Raw genomic sequence first — 20,148 nt, forward strand, 5'->3', positions numbered from 1 at the left:
GCAGGAAAGAAATGCGGATACATGCAGAACCAGGATCAACGTGTCGTCAGGGAAGGGCTGATGCATGTGTGAACACAAGATGTTGTGCTTTACCGGTTGAATTAGGCCTGAGATGCGGAGGTAGGGAAGGGAAGGAAACAGTGAAGGAAAGAACATCCAGCTTCGGTGGCACTCTATCTTTGGCAAACAAAGATAGTCTGGACCTTTGTTGGGGGTCAAGACGAACGTCTCCACCTGCTGGGGTGCAGAGGGCCAGGTGTGCAGGTGAGGGGCATGGCTTCGGGGCTCCAAAAGCCTCCCTCCCCCCGGTTAGGGACCCCTTAGGAGCTACCTTAATAAAACACCGTATTTGTGCAAACTTCTCCTGGCTGGAATACAAAACGCTGTAAAACCTGCACAAAAAACAAGACTGTTCACACATTCATAGGAACATGTTTTAAGGAAGAGGACGAGTGTTTTTATTCACTATTGAGGAATTAGCCCAAGCCTCGTGGTACAGCAGGGCTCTCCAAATTTGGCATCTTTTAAGACTTGGGGACTTCAATTCCCAGAATTCCCCAAGTCTTCAACTTGCCAAATTTGGAGACCACCATTTTACAGGATTCAGCCGAGCCAAAAACGCAGAGGCCTGAGCTCAGCTGCAAAAGAACACAACATTTTACATTTCATGCATGCACGTGGGGGTTCAGTGAGATTTTTTTACACTGTTTTTTGGGAGGGTTTTTTTGCAAAAAAAAATAAAACAAAATGCAGCTCTGGAACATGTTGAGGTGGGACCAAGTGGGCGTGGTCATCCTTGCCTCAACAGCGCCTGAACTAAGTTTCCCCTTCAACGAGCACCAAGGAAAACCTTTCTGAGGAATCCTTATATCTTGTTCCATCAAATCCATTTTGGGACAATTTGGAAGGATGCGCCAGAAAAAAAGGATTTGGGGTGCTGGAAAGACACGTCCCCCCCCCGAGAATCAGAATTCTGCAATTTTGTACCAGTCGGTGAGTTTAATTTCACCCCCACCCGCTGCATTAATGGCCGCGAATTCTGAGTTCACCAGCCTCCCCCCCTCCTTTCTATTCATTGCCATGGGAGATTTAATCACAGATGATGTCCAACAATTAATTCAAAAACGGCGTTTTCAGCCCCCGGCTGAAAGCCCGACGACCACCACTCGCCGAGAGCTTCCCTGGATTTGGCGGTCACTTCTTCTCCGGGCTGCGGCCACCCGACGAGCGATCGATGGCGATGCGGTTGACTCTCTCGAAGATGGCCTCGGGAGAGACTTCGGGGAGGCCCTGGTGGAGGGGACACTCGTCCACCAGGCTGTTCATGGGGGTGGGAGGCAGCAGGGTGTCTTCCTCAGCCGCCTCCTCGCCCAGGCGGGGAGGCTTCGGGGCATCCTTGGCGGCCCCTCTGGGATCGCGGCAACCGGCTCCTTGGGGGTCCACCCTGGTCGGTGGGACGCAACCGGAGAGCTCTGGCTGCATGCCGGGGCCGGTAGGACTGGGTCGGACCCACTGGTGCAGGAATTCTCGGACGATGGGAAGGACTTTCTTACGGGAAGCGCTGGTGTTGCCCTGCTGGTAGGCGCGGACAGTGGGGCAGTGTGTCTCCAGCGGGGTCAGGCCGAGGGACGGGTTGCTAGAGCGTTCCAAGGCTTGGCACACCTGGAAAAGACAGAAGCCCAGCAGCGATGAACATTCAGAAGGTCTCTGGACATGGGGGAGGCCCACATTCCCTCCGCCCACCCACCCCCCAGACCTTGTGGGGATCTGGAAAGCTTTCAGCACCGTTTGGAAACCAGCGTACTGATGATGTTACCCAGTTTGGTCATGAGACGTCTGCAAAAAAACCCCCACCAAGTTCAGAGACCACCATGGACTTCTCATTTCAATCCTGAGCAACAAATATCCTCTTCTGTTGAAACCAAAGCTTGCTAGTTATCCTCAGCAGCTAGTTATACAAAAGGTAGAGTGACTCTGAACATGGAAGCTCCACTCTGGAAGAAAGCAACCCTGGAGGATCCAGAGTCTTGACTAATCAAACGGGGGCCTCGTAAGAGAGTCCAAAAGTCAACCGTGAAAGGACGCCTTCTCTTGCGCCCAAGGAACGGGTTTAAAGGTAGACTATTCCTAAATGTGGAGGTTCCCTCGTACTGGAAAGGCCATATTTTCCCAGGTAATCCTATACTCCAGATTAAATAAATAAATGCTAGCCTCTCTTGTGGAGAAGTGAAACATTAGAGCGAATTCTGCCCAAGTTCTCACCCCCTATTCCATTTTTACTACATCCTTCAAAACTCAGATTTAGAAAGCCAAAGGCAGGAGGCTCTACCCTGCCCCACCCAACCCCAGCACCCACCTGGACCAGAGAGCTTCCTGATACGACGGCCGCAAAGCGAGGCAGAGGCTGTTTCCCTCCACACCGCCCTGAGTTCCAGAGGGCGTTTTCGCCTTTGGCATAAAGAGGGAAGTTGGAGAATGGCGCTTTGCTGTCACCCAAGGATGACTCAGGCCGGCATCGGGGAGCTGCCAGAGTCCTGCAGGACTGGGGGAGGCTGGGGGTGGGGGGGGGGGAAGGAGGCCATTGGGGGCAGAGATGCCAAAAAGGAAGAAAAACAGGCTGCCCAGCTGACTTCCATGCCACCCCTTCTTCGCAAGATTGGGCCAGTCCTGCTCCAGAAAGAAAAGTGTTTGGAATGGGGAACACTGAAATCTTTTATACCATGCCTGGGTTTTTTCCCCCCCTCCTTTTCTCCAAACTGGGCATTCTGCCATTCTAACAATTCTACAAAAACCTCCGTTTTTCATTGAAATGAGTCTCTTGCCTTTCTAAAGGCCGGTTCTGGGGCCATTCCAAGTCCATTCTAAGGCCATTAGAAAGCTTGCAAAGAAGTTCGAGTTGGAACCTGAAGAGGCGTTGGGGGGGCGATTGATCAACTCGATCCCTTTTTTCATAAAACAAAAAGCTACCCCAGCTTAAAGCCTCTTGCTTTTTGTCTGACAAGCCGACAGGTCCTAAAATCACGGGGTGAATTTATTTGGGATGATTGAATTAAACGCCGGCAAGGGGGGGGGGGGCTCAGATTCCTGCATCCAATATATTGGAAAACCGTTTGGGTGTGCAAAGTGCAAACTTTACACCATAAATTCACCCATTAATGTTTAGGGAGTCCCACAAGGCGTTCATTGTTTGTGCAAGAGAACACCAGCGGGGCTTAAAATATATTTTCTTTTTAAGCATTGTGACTTTTGAGTCAGCCTCATCCCCGAGAAATTTGCATTAGCTAATGTTTTGTCACGCAGGGTGGCGGCCGATCTTCAATTATTTATCCGCTTGGCAACACGGGTTAAAATGTAAATAAGTGAAGAAGAAAAAACAAACAAAAAAACCCAATAGCTGGTTTCAAACAGGAGGGGGGAAAAAAAAAATCTGAACCGGAAAGCTTCGGAGTGTAGTTAGTTTCACATCTTGGAAAAAAATAACTGCAAATCCAAGATTGGCGTTAGTGAGGTCAGTAGGAAAATAATTCCAAAATAAACCCGGAGGTTGGGGACGGAGAGCCGGTTTGCATATCAACTGAGCAAATAATCCTTCCTGAAGGCACTTTGGGAAAAAGAGTTGCGAATTTTGCATTAAAATAGCTTTTGACGAGGACGGAACCAACAAAAGCTCCCTTAAAAAGAAAAACACAAAAAAAATAAGGGGTTTGGAAATGGGACGTTGAACCTTTAACCAAACCCAGATTGGGAGTCTCACTGTTTTGACAATAAGGATGATGATTCCCAGCCGGAACATTTTTCGTGATTCTTACCCGTAAGTCAAATTGCCGGCAGCAAAGCCTCCGGCACTCGAAGGGCGGATAAAAAGCGACAATGAAAAAGTGACAAAAGAGAACTGCAATTCTGTGCATCGCACGCTCGCGCAAACGGCCCTGTTCTACCCTCCTGGCTTTGCTCCTTCGGATGGATTCTTCAAAGAAATCGGCAAAGAACTAAGAGGAGGATTAAAATGGACTCCATCCCATCTCTCCGCTCCTGAAATCCTTCAACGTTTGCAAAACCCAACACTCTATTTACTGGGTTCATTAAAGACGGGGAGTGGGGAGGGGGGGGAGAGACAGAAGGGGAGGGAGGGGGGATGTGGGTGTGGCAAAGGGGATACAAAAGACCCTCACCCCACCAAATGCTTTGCTTACCTCCCGGGTGGAGCTGCTGCTGTCTGGCCAGGATGAGCATGCCTCCGCTCTCCGGCCAGCCCCCTCCTCACCGCTTCCCCGGATTGTTTCCCCTCCCCACCTGCCTGCTCGGCTAACCGGCAGCTGCAGGGACCTTTGGCTGTGGTTAATGAGTGACAGAAACGCCACGGGGCGCCTGCGTGAGCATCCCTCTGGGCTTCGCAACCTGCCAAACAGGCTCCTTTCCAAGAGGGGATGCTGGCTGGCAGCCTTGCACCTACTTTCAAGTCTTGGAAAAAAAAGAACCGCAAATCCAAGATTGCCGTTAGCGAGGTCGGTAGGAAAATAATTCCAACCGAAACCCAGAGATTGGGGATAGAGAGGTGGTTTTTGCAGGTCAGCTGTGCAAATAATCTTTCCTCGAATGCACTTGGAGAGAAAGTGCTGAAAATTTTGCGTTAAATTAGCTTTGGGTGAGGACGGAACCAGCAGAAGCAGCCCAGAAGGCAAAATCCGAAAGAGTCTTGAAGGAAACTCACCGCGTCTTGAAATCCGGCTTGTTGGCTGTACACCGCCAGCTGCCGAAACGGCTTCTTGTGGTCCCCGAAAAAGATAGTCATGGCGATCAAGAGGTCGAAGCCTTTTTGGTGACAGAAGGCGGCTAGATCCCGTTCGATCCCAGGCCGGTGCAAGAAATCCTGAGAAAAGGAGATTTTAAAACAGGTCGATCTAATCACACCAACTTTAAGACTTGTGGATTTCAACTCCCAGAATTCCCCAGCCAGCTGTGCTGGGGAATTCTGGGAGTTGAAGTCCACAAGTCTTAAAGTTGCCAAATTGGACAACCCTGGTTTAGAGGAAGCAAACAAGCTTCTGCCAATACAAATGGGAACTTGGGCTCAGATATGGCCGTGTGAGGAGGATACCTGTATCTCTGCAGGCTTCACGCTCACCTGGAGACTCATGTACACAGCGCTGATGGCCACGGTGGCTTTTTTGCTGGCCAGGCTTTTGAGGTCCTTCCTCAGCATCTGCTCGGTGGTGAGGCCTGTGGAAGGGAGCTGAGGGAGTCACCTGGCATTCCTTCCAAGGGAGGCTGTGCTTCAGGCCTGATGGTCCCCTCGGCATCCCTCTTAGCCGTTAATTTTTGGGAAATCGACGGCATTCCCTCCCCTTGTCCTGCCTCCCAGAGGATTCCCAAACAGGCCAGGATGCGAAGCCCACATCCTGCCATCTTCGCTTGCAGACGACCCTGGCTGTGGGGTCTTTAAAAGAAACGCCCCTCCAGGGACCCCCCCAACTCCCCTACCTGAGACATCAAATTTAGCTCTCTGCAGAGCGTCAAAGACGCGGTTCCTCGGCTGCAGCTCGGAGAACAAGGACTCCAATCGAGAGACGCAACGGGCATCCCTCGGGGTCACTTTGCCCGCTTCGACAGCCATGTTGACACAATCCAGCAAGATGGTTCCTGGCGGGGTGAAAACACTGGGTTCAAGGAGGGCCCTGCCCCACCTCCATTCAGAAGAGCTCCCCTGGATTTTCTTGCCAATTTCAAACGGGCACGATTTGGGGTGAATACCAAATTTCATCCTCACCGTAGAGCATAGCGGCAATTTGCCCGTCCAAAGTTGGCACCTGTGCCTGGAGGAGCCTCTCGGTCACCAGGGTGGCGCAGGAGCCCACCAGCTCGGCCGTCACTCTGCAGGGAGGGGGCCTCTCCCACTCCAGGGGCCGGTGGTCCATCACTTCCACCACGGCCGCCTCCAGCGCTGCATCCTTGCTGGGGAAGAGAACACGGAGGTGGGCATAAGACTCCCCGTCCCATAAGCAGCTGCCAAGAGGGGCTTGTCTGAAGTTGCAGATGTTTTAGGGAGGGAACACAGCTGGGGGACTTTGGGTACAGGTAGTCCTCAACTTAGGACCACAATTGAGCTCAAAATTTCAGTTGCTCAGTGAGACATTTCTTAACTGAATTTTGCCTCGTTTTACTGGCCACCGTTGTGAAGTGAATCTGGCTTCCCCGTGGACTTTGCTCGTCAGACGGTCGCAAAAGGGGACCACGTCATAAATATGAGTCAGTTGCCAAGCACCTGAATTTTGATCACATGACCCTGGAGATGCCTGAACAGTTGTTAAGTGTGAAAAGATGGTCATAAGTCACATTTTCGAGGGTTGTTATAACTTTGAACGTCCGCTAAAGGAATGTCATAAGTCGAGGACTACCTGTATGTCACTTCTGCTGGTCCGAATGCCATCTGAACCAGCTTACTAGAGATCTCGTTTGGGTCCCAAATCGTAGGGATCTTGAGGGATCCACCCACCCACCCCAGATCTCTCCATCGCGGCTGGATTTCCAAACCGAAGACCGAGGCGCAACGGATGGGCCGAGCGGCCCCCCCCCCTTTGTGTGGGGAGCTGCTCCTCTTACCGCCCACCTGGGCAGGATATGGTGATCCACCAGGGTCATGGAGAGCAGCCCGGCCTTGTGCAGCCCCGCCAGGTCGATCTCATCCCGGAAAACGAGGACTTCCTCGGGGATACGTTGCTGAAGGAGAAGGAAGGTGCTTTCGGTGCGCAGCGGGAAGTCGGCCCGGGGGATGTTGAGGACGGGGACGAAGGCCGCCTCGGAGTCCGGGGAGGTCTGTGGGAGCCAGAAAAGGATCGTGGGAATCCCTGCCCAGCAAGCAGAGCATCAAACAAGGATGAAGCCCCCAAACCAGACATCCCTGGCTCTTAATAGACGGGACTTCATGGAGGAGAACGACACAACCACGAGGTGGCAGACAAATAAATTGCTTTAAAAACACCCCAAATGTTCAGTTTGTCTCTGGAAGGGGAGAGAGGGAGGGGCAGGTCTCTCTATCCTCCTGGGACCCCCACTCTGGACTGAATCCGGCAAAGAGACACCAATCTCCACCCGGCACCCTGTTTTAATTCTGCGACATGGAATTCGGAGGAGATGCCGTGTCGTGGTGGCAGGAGGGCCTCGGGAAGGAGCCGATGAAAATGCATAAGCAAATGAGGCAGGGGGGCAGTCAGGGGGTCCAGGGGCAAGCCCCAAGCGCCCTGGTGAGATCGGAACCCAGAGCAGCACATCCAAAGGCTGACCTTTGCCAAAAAGTAGGCGAGGACCAAAGCGGACACCATGGAGTCGAGATCACACGCTTCGTTGCCCAGCACCACGTGAACAGCCCTCCTGCTCTGAACGTGATCCTGCCAGGGGACAAAGAAATAGGTGAAACGAGGACAGTCACACTCGACCTGGTTCCCTGTCGGATCGGGATTCCGGCTCCCATAATCCTCAACCAACCGCTCGGGAATGACAATGGCTGCTGTCCAGGGTGCCAGGACTGGAAGACTTGGGACGTGGCCGGAGGGAAGAGAGAGACGAGTGGCTTCATTCTTCAAAATTGACTTTGCTGACAGGGTGGCATGGTGCCAGCTCCTCTGCCCTGGCATTTGCTGGGCATGCCTGGGGTGGCCACAGTAAGGAGAACGTTCTGGTGACGTCAAAGAAAAGGAAGCGCGTGGAGCTTGGATCGCCGGCCTTGAATTCGAGGGGAAGATTTGCACTCGAGACCTGATCTCCCTGGCGCAGCCTGGGGCAGCGTCCGCAAAGATGCCCACTTTCAGAGGAGGATAGATAGGGACGCAAGGCACCCGTTTCTAGTGTTGTCCTCCTGCTCGCCAACCAAGTGGAAGAAAAGAGAACGGGATAAATGAAGAAAAATCCAAGTGAAAAAAGCTCTGCATTTGGCCAAAACTTCCACTTTTTCTGAATTAACTCGGTCGAGATTAGAACCATAGATGGGCATGGTTTATTTTTATTTTTTTTAATTAAGGAGGGTTTGCAAAAGGCTTGCGGAGAAGTAGTCGGTGCCCCTTTTAAATCCATTTTGCCAGCCATTAGAGAGCCCTGGAAAACTTCCCCCACCCCTGCCCTCCCCCTTGGCAAACAAACCCTGGTTTCCCAGCACCGGCAGAATGTCGGAAGACGTCAGCCGATAAGCCACCTTTGCATCACCTGAGCCTTAAAAGGTGGGACGTGGCCAGGTTTAATAGCTGCAGCAGATGGCTGCGGGGCAGACCGGAAATTAAAATGGGAGGGGGATTAAAAAGCTAAAGAGACAAGGCAGAGGGGCCTTCAGGGGTCCGACAGAAAGGGCTGCCCAGGTAGAAGCCACCTGCACAAGCAAATTTAATGACCGTGCTGCTTAACGACGGGTTTTCTGGTGTGGTCGTAACTTGAGGACTATCTGTATGAAACGTTCTGGACATTAGTACAAAGTGTACGTCTCAGGGTTTGTATATCCAAACCTGGCAGCTTTTAAGACTGGTGGACTTCAACTCCCAGAATCCCCCAGCCAGCCACAAGGGAATTCTGGGAGTTGAAGTCCACCAGTCGTAAAAGCTGCCTACTGGACAATTCTGGTCCAGAGGGACAGCCGGAAGCGCTGGCCAAGGTGGAAGAGTTGTCCAACCGGGTCTGGAGGGCCGGAGAGCCACAAGATCGGACCCTTTGGCCAGGCGTGGCTCTGCCCACGTGGCCTCTGTGCCAGAGAGGGTGCCAAGCAGATGGGCACAAGCAGCTGACTCACCCTGGTCCAGGGAGCACAAGACGGTGAATCACCCGCAGACGGATGTCAAAACAAGGCCGGGGAAGGGGGTCACCTCCCCCCACAGGGGGGCTGGGCTGGGAAAAGCTCATCTCCCCAGGCAGGATTCGAATCCTGCCCATGGCCCCAACCTCCTTCTCGCTCCTCCCCTCCCCAAGAGCCTCCTCCCTGAAGCCGGCAGAGAGGGAACATTCACATGGCTGGCAGTCTCTACCTCCTTAGCGGTGGGAGGGGACGATGGGAGTCAGATCCTGCCCATGCAGGGGGCAGTGGGCAGGGGATGATGGGAGTTAGAGTGGTCTAGCAGGCAGGAGATGGGTTTACCTTTGATCAGGAAATAAAACAGAACTAAATAAGGGAAATGATGGGAGGCGGAGGCAGAGGGTGGGGATGATGGGAGTCAGATCCCGCCCATGTCGCAGTGGTGGGCAGGATGATGGGAACCGGAACCATCTAAAAGAAGTGGAGCTGCCAGGAGCGGCTGGGGATGATGGGAGCTAGAATCTAACACTCTCCATAAGTGATAGATGGGATGGTGGGAGTCAGAGTGGTCCAGAGCAGGTGGGGGATGCCAGGAGCGGCTGGGGAGGATGGGACCTAGAGTCTAGCCTCCTCGACAGCGGGTGGGGTGGGGATGATGGGAGTCGGATCCTGCCCATGTCGAAGCAATGAGTGGGGATGATGAGAGTCAGGCTGGCAGAGATGCCAACAGCGGCTGGGGATGATGGGGGCGAGCAGAGCCTGGGGAGTGGACGATGGGGCTGGTAGTCCTCCCCGGGCGCGCGGGGGTACCTGAAGGGCGGCCCTGCAGCCTGCCAGGAAGCTCTCCATGGCTCCGGACCCCTCCCCACCGCCCGGCCGCACGTGTGAACGGAGAGCGCGCCCGGACACGTGTACGACCCGACCTCCTTTCGGGCGCCCGGCGGGAGGGGCCGGAACAGCCGCCCCTGATTGGCCGGCGGGGGAGGCGGAAGGGCGAGGCTTCACCCGCCAATCTGCGCAGGCGCGGGGAGGCCGCCCCTCCTCCTCCTCCCCGCTGGCGTAAAAAAAGGGGGCGTGGCCGAAGCACGCGCTTTCCCCGCTACGTCACCGCGGCCGAAGGCGGCTTTGCCTACCTTGCAGGGCGGGCGGTAAGCACCCTGGGGAGGGGGAAAGGGGTGGGGGGGGAAGAGCGGGATTTGTGCCGCCTGAAGGTGCGTGTCTCACGGGGGGGGGGGCTCGGGGGAGGGGTTGCAAGCAGGAGCCCCCGGGCCATAAAAAGGGGGCGGGGCTTCGGAGCCCCCGGGAAAGCCCCCCCCCAAAAAAACCCCTCTCTGGGCTCCGGACTTTTTCTCCAGAGTTTCCGAAGCCCCCAAGCCCCCCTTCCTCCCCTCCTCCCCTCCGGAGGGGCCGCCACCCTGGAGCTCAACAGCTAAAAAAGCCTTGCAAGCCCCCCAAAGACCCCCCCCAGCCAGGCACCGCGTGGCAGGTGGCAGTGCGACCACCACGCCCCCCGCCTTTGCAACGCGGCGAGGCTGGCGACCCTCCTTTTTTTCATTGGGGAGCCCCAAAGCCCCCCCACCCCCATTGCCTCGATCCAGAAGGGTTTGCGCCTTTCCTTGAAAGCCCCCTCCCCTTCCTCCTCCTCCTCCTCCTCCTCCTCCTCTTTGCTTGGCTGCTACTTTGTGTAAATGTTGCTTTTCTTTTTCCCCTCGGGTGGCTACAGAGTTTCCTTCCTTCCTTTGTTTTCTTTCCTTCCCATCCCTCTTTTCTCTCCCTCCCCTCCCCAATCCTGGCTTCCCTACAACGCCCCTGCGCTGCGGTGTATCCTCCCCTCCCATAGATGTCCCTGCAGAAAGGGGAGCGGCTGGGCAGAATAAATTTACCCCAGCTAGGCTTTATTTATTTTTCTTTTTTTTTAAAAGGGGGTGTTTTTTTCCCCCCTCCTCCCAGCCTTGGCCTAACCCAGAGGGGTGGGGGGGGTTGGCAGGAGGAAAGGGAGGAGAGGAACAGGCACAAAAAAACAAGATTTATGCCCAGAAGGATCTGAGCAGGAAAATCCAGGTATGGCGTATTTGAGTCCTTCAATCCCTGCCCTGCTTTGCTGGAGTAGAACAGGTGGGATTCGAATCCAGAACCCGAAGCTTCGGTGCCTCCTTTGTGCCTGGGGTTTGTGCCAGCTGCCTGGCACCCCTCTTTCTGGATTCTCCTCCCTGGCACCGGCTGGGTTGGTTGGTCGGTCTTAAAGAGAGCGCCCCTCTGGTGCTGCCCCAGCCGGGTGGGGTTCGCCCAGTTGAGCCTCTGCCCCCAGGGTTGGGGATGGGGCTGGGGGCCGGGGTGGAATGAGGTCTTCTTTCCCACCAGAAAGGGGAAACGGTGGGTTTTGAGCCAACCGTCCGCCCGTCCTCTCCTTTTGCAAGCTCACTAAGCTGTCGACATCTCCTGTGTGCAACAGTTTCCTTCGAAAACAAAGTTTGCGGCAGAACCGAAGGGGCTGCAAACCTCCAGCGGTGGAAAGGGTGGGGCGGGGGGGGGGATTTATTGGAAGGGAGGGGGTGCCACTTGGGGGTGGGGAGGTGGAGAAGGATAAAATCCTGTGGAATTTATGACGGGAGAACAGATTGAATTCTTGACATGGGCAGTTAGGTTTCCATTCTTCGTGGCGCGTTAAACCTTGCAAGGTGGGTGAGGGGATTTCTGGCTGTGTAGGGCAGGGATCTCCCCCCCCCTTTCCCTTATTTTGCAAGGCTGGGGAGTATGGGCGTTGAAGTCCCCGCCTGAGCAGGCTCCCCACTCTTAGGGTGTTGCCATATTTTCAAAGTGGGAGCGGAAGGGGCCCAGAGGTGAGGAGATGGCTGGCTAGATCTTTGGGGTGGGCGTCCCTCCCTTCCTCTCCCCTGCCCCCCTCTGGAAGTTTCCAGCTGTTGCTTAAAAGCAGCGAGGTGTTTTCGTCAAAATAACTGGTTTGGGCGGCTTCTTCCTTGCAAAACAGGCTGCGTTGTAGGCAGGTAAATCCTTGCATGCAGACACAGAGAGAGCGATCAGGGCTGCGGTTGCCTTGTTTGCTTCCTGGGTGCAGCCGGTTCCTTCCAGATGTTGAAGGGCCTCTCCGGCATTTCCTGCTGCGGACCTTCCTGGATGGCCCAGGAACAGCTGGATGACCCCTGGTTGACCCAGGCCTGTCTTTGGGTACATTCCTTTTGGGCTACAGAAGGAAAACATCTGGAAGCGGTTGCACCCAAATCCCCAGGGCGGGGGGGGGGCTGTCCAGATGTCCAGCCAGGTCTGCAGGGCTCCTGTACAACTTCAAAAGTCAGAAGTGTGTGAGCGTTTCGTGCACGTTGAATTGGGGACAGTTTTGTGTACAGGTGATTCTCAATTTACAACCATCGTTTAGCGACTGAAGTGACACCAGGACTGGAAATGGGACTTATCACTTATCCTCGCCCTTCCTCTGTCTGTCACAACATCCCCACAGCCATGGGATCAAAATCTGGGCACTGGGCAAAATTTGGGCACTTTTCCAGACGAAGAGAGAGAGAGAGACGACAAGGCAGGTGACTGGTTGGGAAAAAAAAAAAGGATTTTCTAATCTTCTTTGTTTCATTGACTCTTTTGCTAGGCTCAGAGCTGGCTGGCTGTTAAAAATTCTGCATTTTTCACAAATACAAACCACACTCTCGACTTTGGGCCATGAAGCTGGAGAAAAGTAGATTCCTTGGACGTCCGTTTGCAGAAGAGAAGACCCAGAGCTGACCAAAACAAAATAGGACTCACCTCCACGTTCTTTGCTGAGCTTCAAGGACAAAAAAAACACAAAGGTCAATAAAACACAGAATTTCCGTTCGACTAATCTGTTAAAAATTAATGCCCTGAAAAAGACACTGGGATTTTGTGCGTGTGTGCATGTTTTTTTTTCTATATATATATATATATATTTTTAAAAAAGAAAAGCTTTAAAATATCACCCATAGAGAAAACCCATTGCCTTTTTAATGCTTTAAAAAAAATTTCACGAGCATCAATTTCTTTTATTGTAAGGACAGCTTTGATATATTTTTTTTTCTTAAAAACAAAAGCATTTTGTATTCCTTTTTCTGGGATAAGAAAGAGATTTCCTTTTTTTAAAAAAAGAAGTTTTTATCTATTGATTCTTATCCAGATCTGGTACAGATGAAAACTTGCAAGCGGAGGTCATGAGAGACACAAACTCCCCTGGTATTAAATAATTGAGTGTAAAATCGGGGAGAAAAATGGCAGTATTGAATGTTCAATGACCCTCCCAGGAACTGGCAAGTAAAAAACAAACAAACAAACCAAATAAATTAAGGGACTTTTTGAGGAATTTGCATCAAATGTTCATCAGTGCCTAACCAAAGGAGAAAGGACTCAGCCAATAAAACCTCGTGCCATGCACAATTTTTTATGAAAGGGGCGTCTGCTGATAGCGAAGATCAGAAAGGAATTCAACTGAGGGTGAAAACAGGATCCAGCTTAAGTTTTCAGTGAAGTTTCTGCATTTTCGGCTGTTGGGAAAGAAAAAAATACAAGTATTGATTAAAGAGAACTTGCTTTTAAAGTCGGTGAAGAGGCTTGTCCAAAAAAGACAACTTAACCCCTTTTGGAAAAACCTCGAATTTCTTTGAGACAAATTGAGAATTAAGAAGCCAAAGGACGATTCTTCTCGATGGAGACCGACGTGCCGGCTGCAGAGGAAGCTCGGGGGGAGACGGAGCCCACCGAATCTGGCCTCCCCGAGCCAACGGTGGGGGGCGAGGAGGTGGTTGCTTCTGCTCTCCCTGGGGCTGCAGAAGAGACCCCAACCCACCTCGCCAAGGGCGGTGCCCAAAGCGTCATGCAGAAAGATGATGGGCAGCTTTCCTCTGTAGCAGCAGCCGAAGGGGGGCAAAAGGAGGGACCCCCATCCCCAAACGAGGAGGCCTCCCCTCTGCCAGCCCCTCCGGTGCCCACCAGCTGCAGCCCAGCTGAGGATGCCCCCAAGCCTCGCCCGTCTCCAGCCAGCCAGCCCAAGCCGCCGGACTTTTACTGCGTGAAATGGATCACCTGGAAGGGCGAGAGGACGCCGGTCATCATGCAGAGTGAGAATGGCCCCTGCCCACTGCTGGCCATCATGAACATCCTTTTTCTGCAGTGGAAGGTAAAAACGGGCACGGGGAAGGGGGTCACGGGGAGGGGGCCACAGCCAGGCTGCCCTGGATGGGGGCTGAGAAACGGGCTCTCAACTCTTTGCTCCCCCAGGTAAAGCTGCCTGCCCAGAAGGAAGTGGTCACCTCGGATGAGCTGATGGCTTACCTCGGTAAGGAGCCCCGTCACAGTTGGCACCTCTGCACTCCTGGGCAGGGCGGTGGCTGCTGCCCACCTTCCAGCATTGGCAAAGCATCTCCTTCCATCCCTCCCTTTTTTCCCCTCTGCACAACGATCCTGTGAGGTAGGCCAGCGCCCAAGGGGAGCGATGGTCGTCGCCTTCTGATGACAGAACAATCCTGAATGTTTTGGAGGGTCCCAGAAATCCTGGGTGGCCTTTCTTAGCTGTGGCTGCTCCATCACTGGAAGTTTTCAGAAATAAACCGGACAGGTCTTTGAACAGGGAGTGATAAGGCCTCCTGCTTGAGCAGGGGGTCAGACTAGAAGACCTCTGGGGTCCCTCCCAGCCCTGGGATTCTGTATGCTGCGTGTTCTGTCCTTGTTCTGACCTAGGCTTCCCCAAACCACGAAGCAGACTTCTTGTCCCAACAAAAACCCCTTTTTATGGCAAGGAGTGACAAACTAATTGCCTCCTGCAAGCTCCACTCCCCCTTTGCTCCTCTTTTATTCCCTCTGGGAGGGGCCGTTCATCGTCCTCCTGTGGCTTTACTCCTGAGTCGACCCTTGTTCTTTAGCTGTTCCCTTCTGGCAGCTGTGGGAACAGGCTGTTCTTCTGCCTCACTGATGACTGACTCTGAAAGGCAGCTGATAACTGGCATACAGCCCTGGCCCCCTCTCTGCCTCCGACACAGAGCCCTTGTCAGAGCCCTCCCCAGACTCCAGGACTGGCCCAGGTTCCTCCCCAACCTCCGAATCTGCTGCCAGATCCACTGGTGGGCCACAACACTCCTCCCAGCCCTCCCTTTTTCTCTCTCTGCACAGCCGGCATTCCCGTATCCTCCTCCCCAGTGGAAGGTCCTTTTGAACAGACTCCTCTGTCCCTCCCCCGTGGGGTCCCCCTAACTGAGGGGTCTCTCTCTCCCCCCCTTTCTGCCCCTGCAGGGGATTGCATCCTGTCCATCAAACCCCAGGACCAAGCTGAGGCCGTCCAGCTCAACTTCCAGCAGGTGAGTGAATCCAAAATGGCTCCAGGAACGTTTGGGGCCCTTAGGGGCCAATTTTCTAGGCCTGTTGGCTTCTGGGGCCCCTTTGAAAAAATGTCGACTTTTCTTCCCGGGCAGAACGTCAATGACGCCATGACGGTCCTTTCCAAGCTGTCCACGGGGCTGGACGTCAACGTGAGGTTCACGGGGGTCTCGGACTTCGAATACACCCCCGAGTGCATCGTCTTTGATCTCCTGAACATCCCCCTTTATCACGGCTGGCTGGTGGATCCCCAGGTGGGTGGCTTTGCTCCCCTGGCATTGGGTTGGGGGGGGCAGAGCTGTGGGTTGGAGCGAGATGAAACTACACCGAGGCTTCCGCACAGCCAGAGACCTTGGCATAAATTAGAATTTCTCAACTGTGGCAACTTCAACTCCCAGAATTCCTCAGCCAGTAATTCTGGGAGTTGAAGTCCAGACTTGCCTGGGGAATTCTGGGAGTTGAGGTCCAGACCTCTTAAGGATTACCAAAACCTGGCATAATCCACTGCTTCAAAAGTGGCTTAGCCTGGTGTGAAGACGTGCTACTCTCCCCCGATAGATAGACCGCAGACTTCAATTCCTGGGAGTAAAAGAAACCAGGCTACTAGTCCTCATGGAGAAATTTGGAAATCTGGATCTTTGCAAGGTTGGCCTTTTGGAAGGCTCAAAACCACCAGAGGGAATTGTAAACATCCTGTTTTGAAGTCCCTGAATTCCGTTCTTGGGTCCCGTCTCAAAACTGTCCTGTAGACAGTGATGTTCCCCCCATCCCTGACACCAAGGACACCCCTGCAGAGTAGCATTGAAACACAGAAATGAAACCCAGTTCTCGCTGTGCCCTCTTGTGCCTCCACTCTGGTTTTAGGATGGCCGTTTCTATCCTCTCCTCCCCCAGATTCCTGAGGTGGCCGGAGCCGTCAGCAAACTGAGTTACAACCAGCTGGTGGAAAAAATTATCACTTGTAAACACTCCAGCGATCCAAACCTGGTGACGGAAGGTAACATTGAGAGGGCTAAGCACAAACCACCTTTTCCAAATTGGGGAGGGCTTGTTTGGGGGCATTGCTGGTAGCTGGAAGGCCTGGGAAGGTGGCTTAGAAACCTCTAAAGCAGGGGAGCCCATCCCTGGCAATTTTAAGACTTGTGGACTTCAATTCCCAAAATCCCCCTGCCAACTTTAAGCCTTGTGGATTTCAACATGGCTTAAAGTTGGCTGGGGAATTGTGGGAGTTGAAGTCCACAAGGTTTAAAGTTGGCTGGGGAATTGTGGGAGTTGAAGTCCACAAGGCTTAAAGTTGGCTGGGGAATTGTGGGAGTTGAAGTCCACGAGGCTTAAAGTTGGCTGGGGAATTCTGGGAGTTGAAGTCCACAAGGCTTAAAGTTGGCTGGGGAATTGTGGGAGTTGAAGTCCACGAGGCTTAAAGTTGGCTGGGGAATTCTGGGAGTTGAAGTCCAGAAGACTTAAAATTGGCTGAGGAATTGTGGGAGTTGAAGTCCAGAAGACTTAAAATTGGCTGAGGAATTGTGGGAGTTGAAGTCCACAAGGCTTAAAGTTGGCTGGGGAATTGTGGGAGTTGAAGTCTACAGGTCTTAAAAGTTGCCCAGATTGGCCACCCCGATATAAAAGGATGAACTGGCTTTTTTGTCCTCCTTCCTCCGTCTTTTCCCTCCCCCAGGCCTGATCGCAGAACAATTTTTGGAGTCCACGGCATCGCAGCTCACCTACCACGGGCTGTGCGAGCTCACGTCCACGGTCAAAGAAGGCGAACTGAATGTTTTCTTCCGAAACAACCACTTCAGTGCCATGATCAAGCACAAGGTATTTTATTTTCCTTGAGAAATGAGGGATTTATGATGTGGGGCTTCAAAGCTTCTTTGCCATGTATTGTTCCTGACGAATAAACATCATTATGACGCCACCCCCGGAGTTTGTCCCTCTTTGCAGTTTGATCTTGTAAAAAGGATGAGTTTCTCGCCCTTTCCTGTGTAGAAGGACTTCACATCTATTAGCCTCTCATGCCAGCATTTATCCTTTTCATATTTTAATTCTTGTATGTTGTCAGTTTTGTCTTGTAAGCCGCCTGGAGTTGCTTGAAGGCGGGATGAGGGGCACGTAGATTTAACCAATCAAATAAACATTTTAAATCTTTTAGCTATAACTTGTAGCTTACCGTAATGTGATTTTATACATATATTTATGGTTTTATTTTAATGTTGTAAGCCGGCCAGAGTCTCCTTATGGGTGAGATGAGCAGCAAACAAGGAAGGAAGGAGAGAAGGAAAAGAAAGAGAGAAAGAGAGAAGGAAGGAGGGAAGGAAGGAAGAAAGAGAGAAAGGCCTAGCCTACATGGTTCTTAATTGGGATTTTAAATTTTATGGATTTGGGGGTTTTAAATTGGGAAGCTAATGATTTAATTCTTTTTTAATTATCTTAACTTTTGTATTTGTATGTTTTTTAATTTTTGGCTGTTCACCGTCCTGAGTCCCCTCTGGGAGAAGGGCGGTATACAAATTAAAATAATAATAATAATAATAATAATAATAATAATAATAATAATAATAATAATAATAATAATAATAATAATAATGATAATGAAAGAAAGAGAAAGAAGGAAAGGAAAGGAGAAAGGAAAGGAAAGGAAAGGAAAGGAAAAAGTGAGGCTTGGCTTCACTGGGGTAAAATTGCAGGATAAATAAAATTAAAAACTGGTTGGCACGACTGTTTCTACATTGCATGCCCAAATGGGTCCTTTTAGCTTCTGTTCCTGAAAAATACATTCTGGTGTCTGCTGTCTGAAAAGAAGCTGCTCCATGGACCCCGTTCACTCATGATTATTTTTTTTACTTTTTTGCTCGCTCCTTTTCTTTCCCGCTGGGCTTCAGAGCCACCTCTACCTGCTGGTGACGGACCAGGGTTTCCTGAACGAAGACCAGGTCACCTGGGAAAGTTTGCACAACGTGGATGGCGACAGCTGCTTTTGCGATGCCGAGTTCCACCTGAGCCACACGCTGGGCAAGGAAGCGGCGGGGGGCTCCCCGGTCGACCAGAGGCAGGTGGATCAGGTATGCCAGGGGCAGGGAAGGGGGAGGAGGAGTCCTGGCAGAGGGGCTCACTTCTGCATCGCCTTCCCTGGTGGGATGGATCCAAGGACAGGGAGGATGTGGCAAGTTTTTTTCAACCTGGCTGACATGTCCAGGAATTTGCAAGTTAGGAAAAAAATCCCCTTTCAGTTCTGTGGGTGGACGGTTGCACCCTGCAGGAACTGACGAAACGAAGACACAACGCCAGGGAGAATCTGGAGATGCAGAAATGCCTTGGAGGGTTTTTTTTTCCTGGGGGTGGGGTGGGAGAGGGATAATTGCTCCAGCCTCTGGAGGGGCTCCGAAAGGAAAAGGCTGCTCTTAAGGCACATTTTGGGGTTCTCGGTCCTGGCCCAGAGCCTCTTGAAGTCGTAAAGCTGGCAGAGTTGCCAAAAGGAGATTATTTTTTGGGGGAGCAGAGAGAATTCCCTGCATATCATAGCAATTGTGGAGTAGATGCTGGGTGGGATTCGGGCGTCCAACCGTGGAGCCTTGTGGACTTCAACTTCCAGAATTCCCCAGCCAATTTTAAGGTTTTTATGGGCTTCCACTCCCAGAATAATCCAGCCAATTTTTTAAGCACAACTTGCTGGGGGATTCTGGGAGTTGAAGTCCACAAGTCTTAAAAGTTGCCATGTTTGGAGAGCCCTGGCCTCAGGGGTGGATAAGAAACAGGGAGCCTTTCTGACGCCCCCTCCCTCCCTCCCCTCCCCAAGGACTACATGATTGCCTTGTCCCTCCAACGCCAGCAAGGGGGTCCCGCCATGAGCGACCTGGAGCTGGCGCAGCAGCTTCAGCAAGAGGAATACCAGCAGCCCCCACCGCCGAGCCCCTTGCCCTCCCCGGCACAGGTACGGAGAGACGCCCACCTAGCCCCCCTCCCGGGCCCTGGTTTGAAGGTAATTCTACCCCTCCCCAATTAACCCCTTCCTCGTCTTTCCCTTTCTGCCTTTAGGGGAGAAGTCCTCCGGCCCCCCGTCCCGCCGGAGAACGCAGGCAGAGGCAGAAGGTGGACACGGATTGCATCGTCCTTTGAGGCCGGCCTGTGGGAGTCCCACGAGGGCCCCCCCTGTCCTTCCAGGGCCTTCCCCTCTCAATTTGCTATGGGGGCACTTTGGATAAGAGCTCCCCTGCAACACCAAAAATGCTTCAGAAGGGGGGAGGAACGGCTCTGTTTCGGAAAAAAACCCACACACTTGGAGCGGGGAGAAAGCTCCCCGTGGTGCATTTGCTTCTCCCACCTGGGGGTCAACATGGGAAGGGGGAAAGAGAAGCCAAGAGGGGGCTTAGCTTGGCTCCCCACGGAGGCCGGGTCAGTTTATGGGGGGGGGGTGTCTCCCATGTGATTCTCCTCTCTCGTGTGTGGGGGGAAGGACAGAAAGCCGCTTCCGTTGGAGAAACAGAGTCCCTGCTTAGAAGGGCCCAGCCTTCAGGATGAGGGGGGGGTCGCACCTCGCCGGCACCCTGGATCCGGTCATCGCCAAAGCAGAGCCTTCGTGGGCCACACGCACACAGAAGAGGGACCGTTTGCAAAGTTACCACCGGAGCAATTCAACCGGTGCAGTTTTCACCCGATGGAAAAATGGATTCCTTTGCCAAAAGCACCTTTTGGGGGGTGGGCTTAAACTCTGGCTTTTTCACCTTCTCAAAGGCAGCCGAAGCGAGGCAGAAACGCCTCCGGTGATGCAGTCCAAACGAGGTCTCTCTTTCTCTCTCTCTTTCTCTTTCTTTCTCACTCTCTCTCTTTCTCTCTCTTTCTTTCTTTTTCCTGGTTTTTGAGGGCTATGACTGGACTAAATTCTAAAATCGCTTAAGCCTCCGTTTTGAGTCGATTAATCGATTAATCCTGCCTCTGTTTACATTGGAATAAAGCAGTCCTTCTAAAGGAGAGGGAAGCGTTTTTGAACCCCAGATAATCCACTCGGTCGAGACGGATCCCAAAGAGAGACG

General features: G+C 52.6%; 2 protein-coding genes across 7 annotated transcripts; one reads left to right on the top strand and one right to left on the bottom strand.

Annotated features, from left to right (window-relative positions):
* Window positions 1-424: 424 nt before the first annotated feature.
* PRUNE1 (prune exopolyphosphatase 1) lies at window positions 425-9,824 on the bottom strand. 2 transcript variants are annotated; one of them, XM_034425062.2, is made up of 8 exons: window positions 9,581-9,824; window positions 7,281-7,385; window positions 6,608-6,813; window positions 5,768-5,952; window positions 5,482-5,640; window positions 5,126-5,220; window positions 4,712-4,870; window positions 425-1,662 (listed from the first exon to the last, which is right to left on the bottom strand). In XM_034425062.2, exons 1-8 carry the CDS (start codon window positions 9,617-9,619, stop codon window positions 1,195-1,197), a joined length of 1,416 nt encoding a protein of 471 aa, XP_034280953.1. In that variant the 5' UTR covers window positions 9,620-9,824; the 3' UTR covers window positions 425-1,194. The 2 variants fall into 2 exon arrangements, with proteins under 2 accessions (XP_034280953.1, XP_087737543.1); XM_087881417.1 differs by lacking the exon at window positions 9,581-9,824 and adding an exon at window positions 7,483-7,846.
* On the top strand, window positions 9,742-20,083 carry MINDY1 (MINDY lysine 48 deubiquitinase 1). 5 transcript variants are annotated; one of them, XM_034425065.3, is made up of 10 exons: window positions 9,742-9,918; window positions 12,390-13,925; window positions 14,027-14,084; window positions 15,035-15,099; window positions 15,214-15,372; window positions 16,013-16,115; window positions 16,794-16,936; window positions 18,001-18,180; window positions 18,915-19,049; window positions 19,154-20,083. In XM_034425065.3, the coding sequence occupies exons 2-10, from the start codon at window positions 13,455-13,457 to the stop codon at window positions 19,232-19,234; spliced, it is 1,395 nt and encodes a 464-aa protein (XP_034280956.1). In that variant the 5' UTR covers window positions 9,742-9,918; window positions 12,390-13,454; the 3' UTR covers window positions 19,235-20,083. The 5 variants fall into 5 exon arrangements, with proteins under 5 accessions (XP_034280956.1, XP_034280957.1, XP_034280955.1 ...); XM_034425066.3 differs by having other exon boundaries at window positions 9,910-10,885; XM_034425064.3 differs by lacking the exon at window positions 9,742-9,918 and adding an exon at window positions 10,104-10,831.
* Window positions 20,084-20,148: the final 65 nt, after the last annotated feature.

The sequence above is a fragment of the Pantherophis guttatus genome, chromosome 18 (assembly GCF_059756535.1).
Source record: "Pantherophis guttatus breed Tessera chromosome 18, ASM5975653v1, whole genome shotgun sequence".
In the NCBI taxonomy this organism is placed as follows: Eukaryota; Metazoa; Chordata; class Lepidosauria; order Squamata; family Colubridae; genus Pantherophis; species Pantherophis guttatus.

What these genes read in the sequence shown, in the direction of transcription:
- PRUNE1 (XM_034425062.2), bottom strand. Translation starts at nt 9,619, where the DNA reads ATGGAGAGCTTCCTGGCAGGCTGCAGGGCCGCCCTTCAG. An exon ending in GATCACCATATCCTGCCCAG is followed by an intron (nt 5,953 to 6,607) that starts GTGGGCGGTAAG and finishes TCTCTTCCCCAG; the next exon opens with CAAGGATGCAGCGCTGGAGG. An exon ending in AATTGCCGCTATGCTCTACG is followed by an intron (nt 5,641 to 5,767) that starts GTGAGGATGAAA and finishes TCACCCCGCCAG; the next exon opens with GAACCATCTTGCTGGATTGT.
- MINDY1 (XM_034425065.3), top strand. Translation starts at nt 13,455, where the DNA reads ATGGAGACCGACGTGCCGGCTGCAGAGGAAGCTCGGGGGGAGACGGAG. An exon ending in TCCTTTTTCTGCAGTGGAAG is followed by an intron (nt 13,926 to 14,026) that starts GTAAAAACGGGC and finishes TTGCTCCCCCAG; the next exon opens with GTAAAGCTGCCTGCCCAGAA. An exon ending in GTGCCATGATCAAGCACAAG is followed by an intron (nt 16,937 to 18,000) that starts GTATTTTATTTT and finishes GCTGGGCTTCAG; the next exon opens with AGCCACCTCTACCTGCTGGT.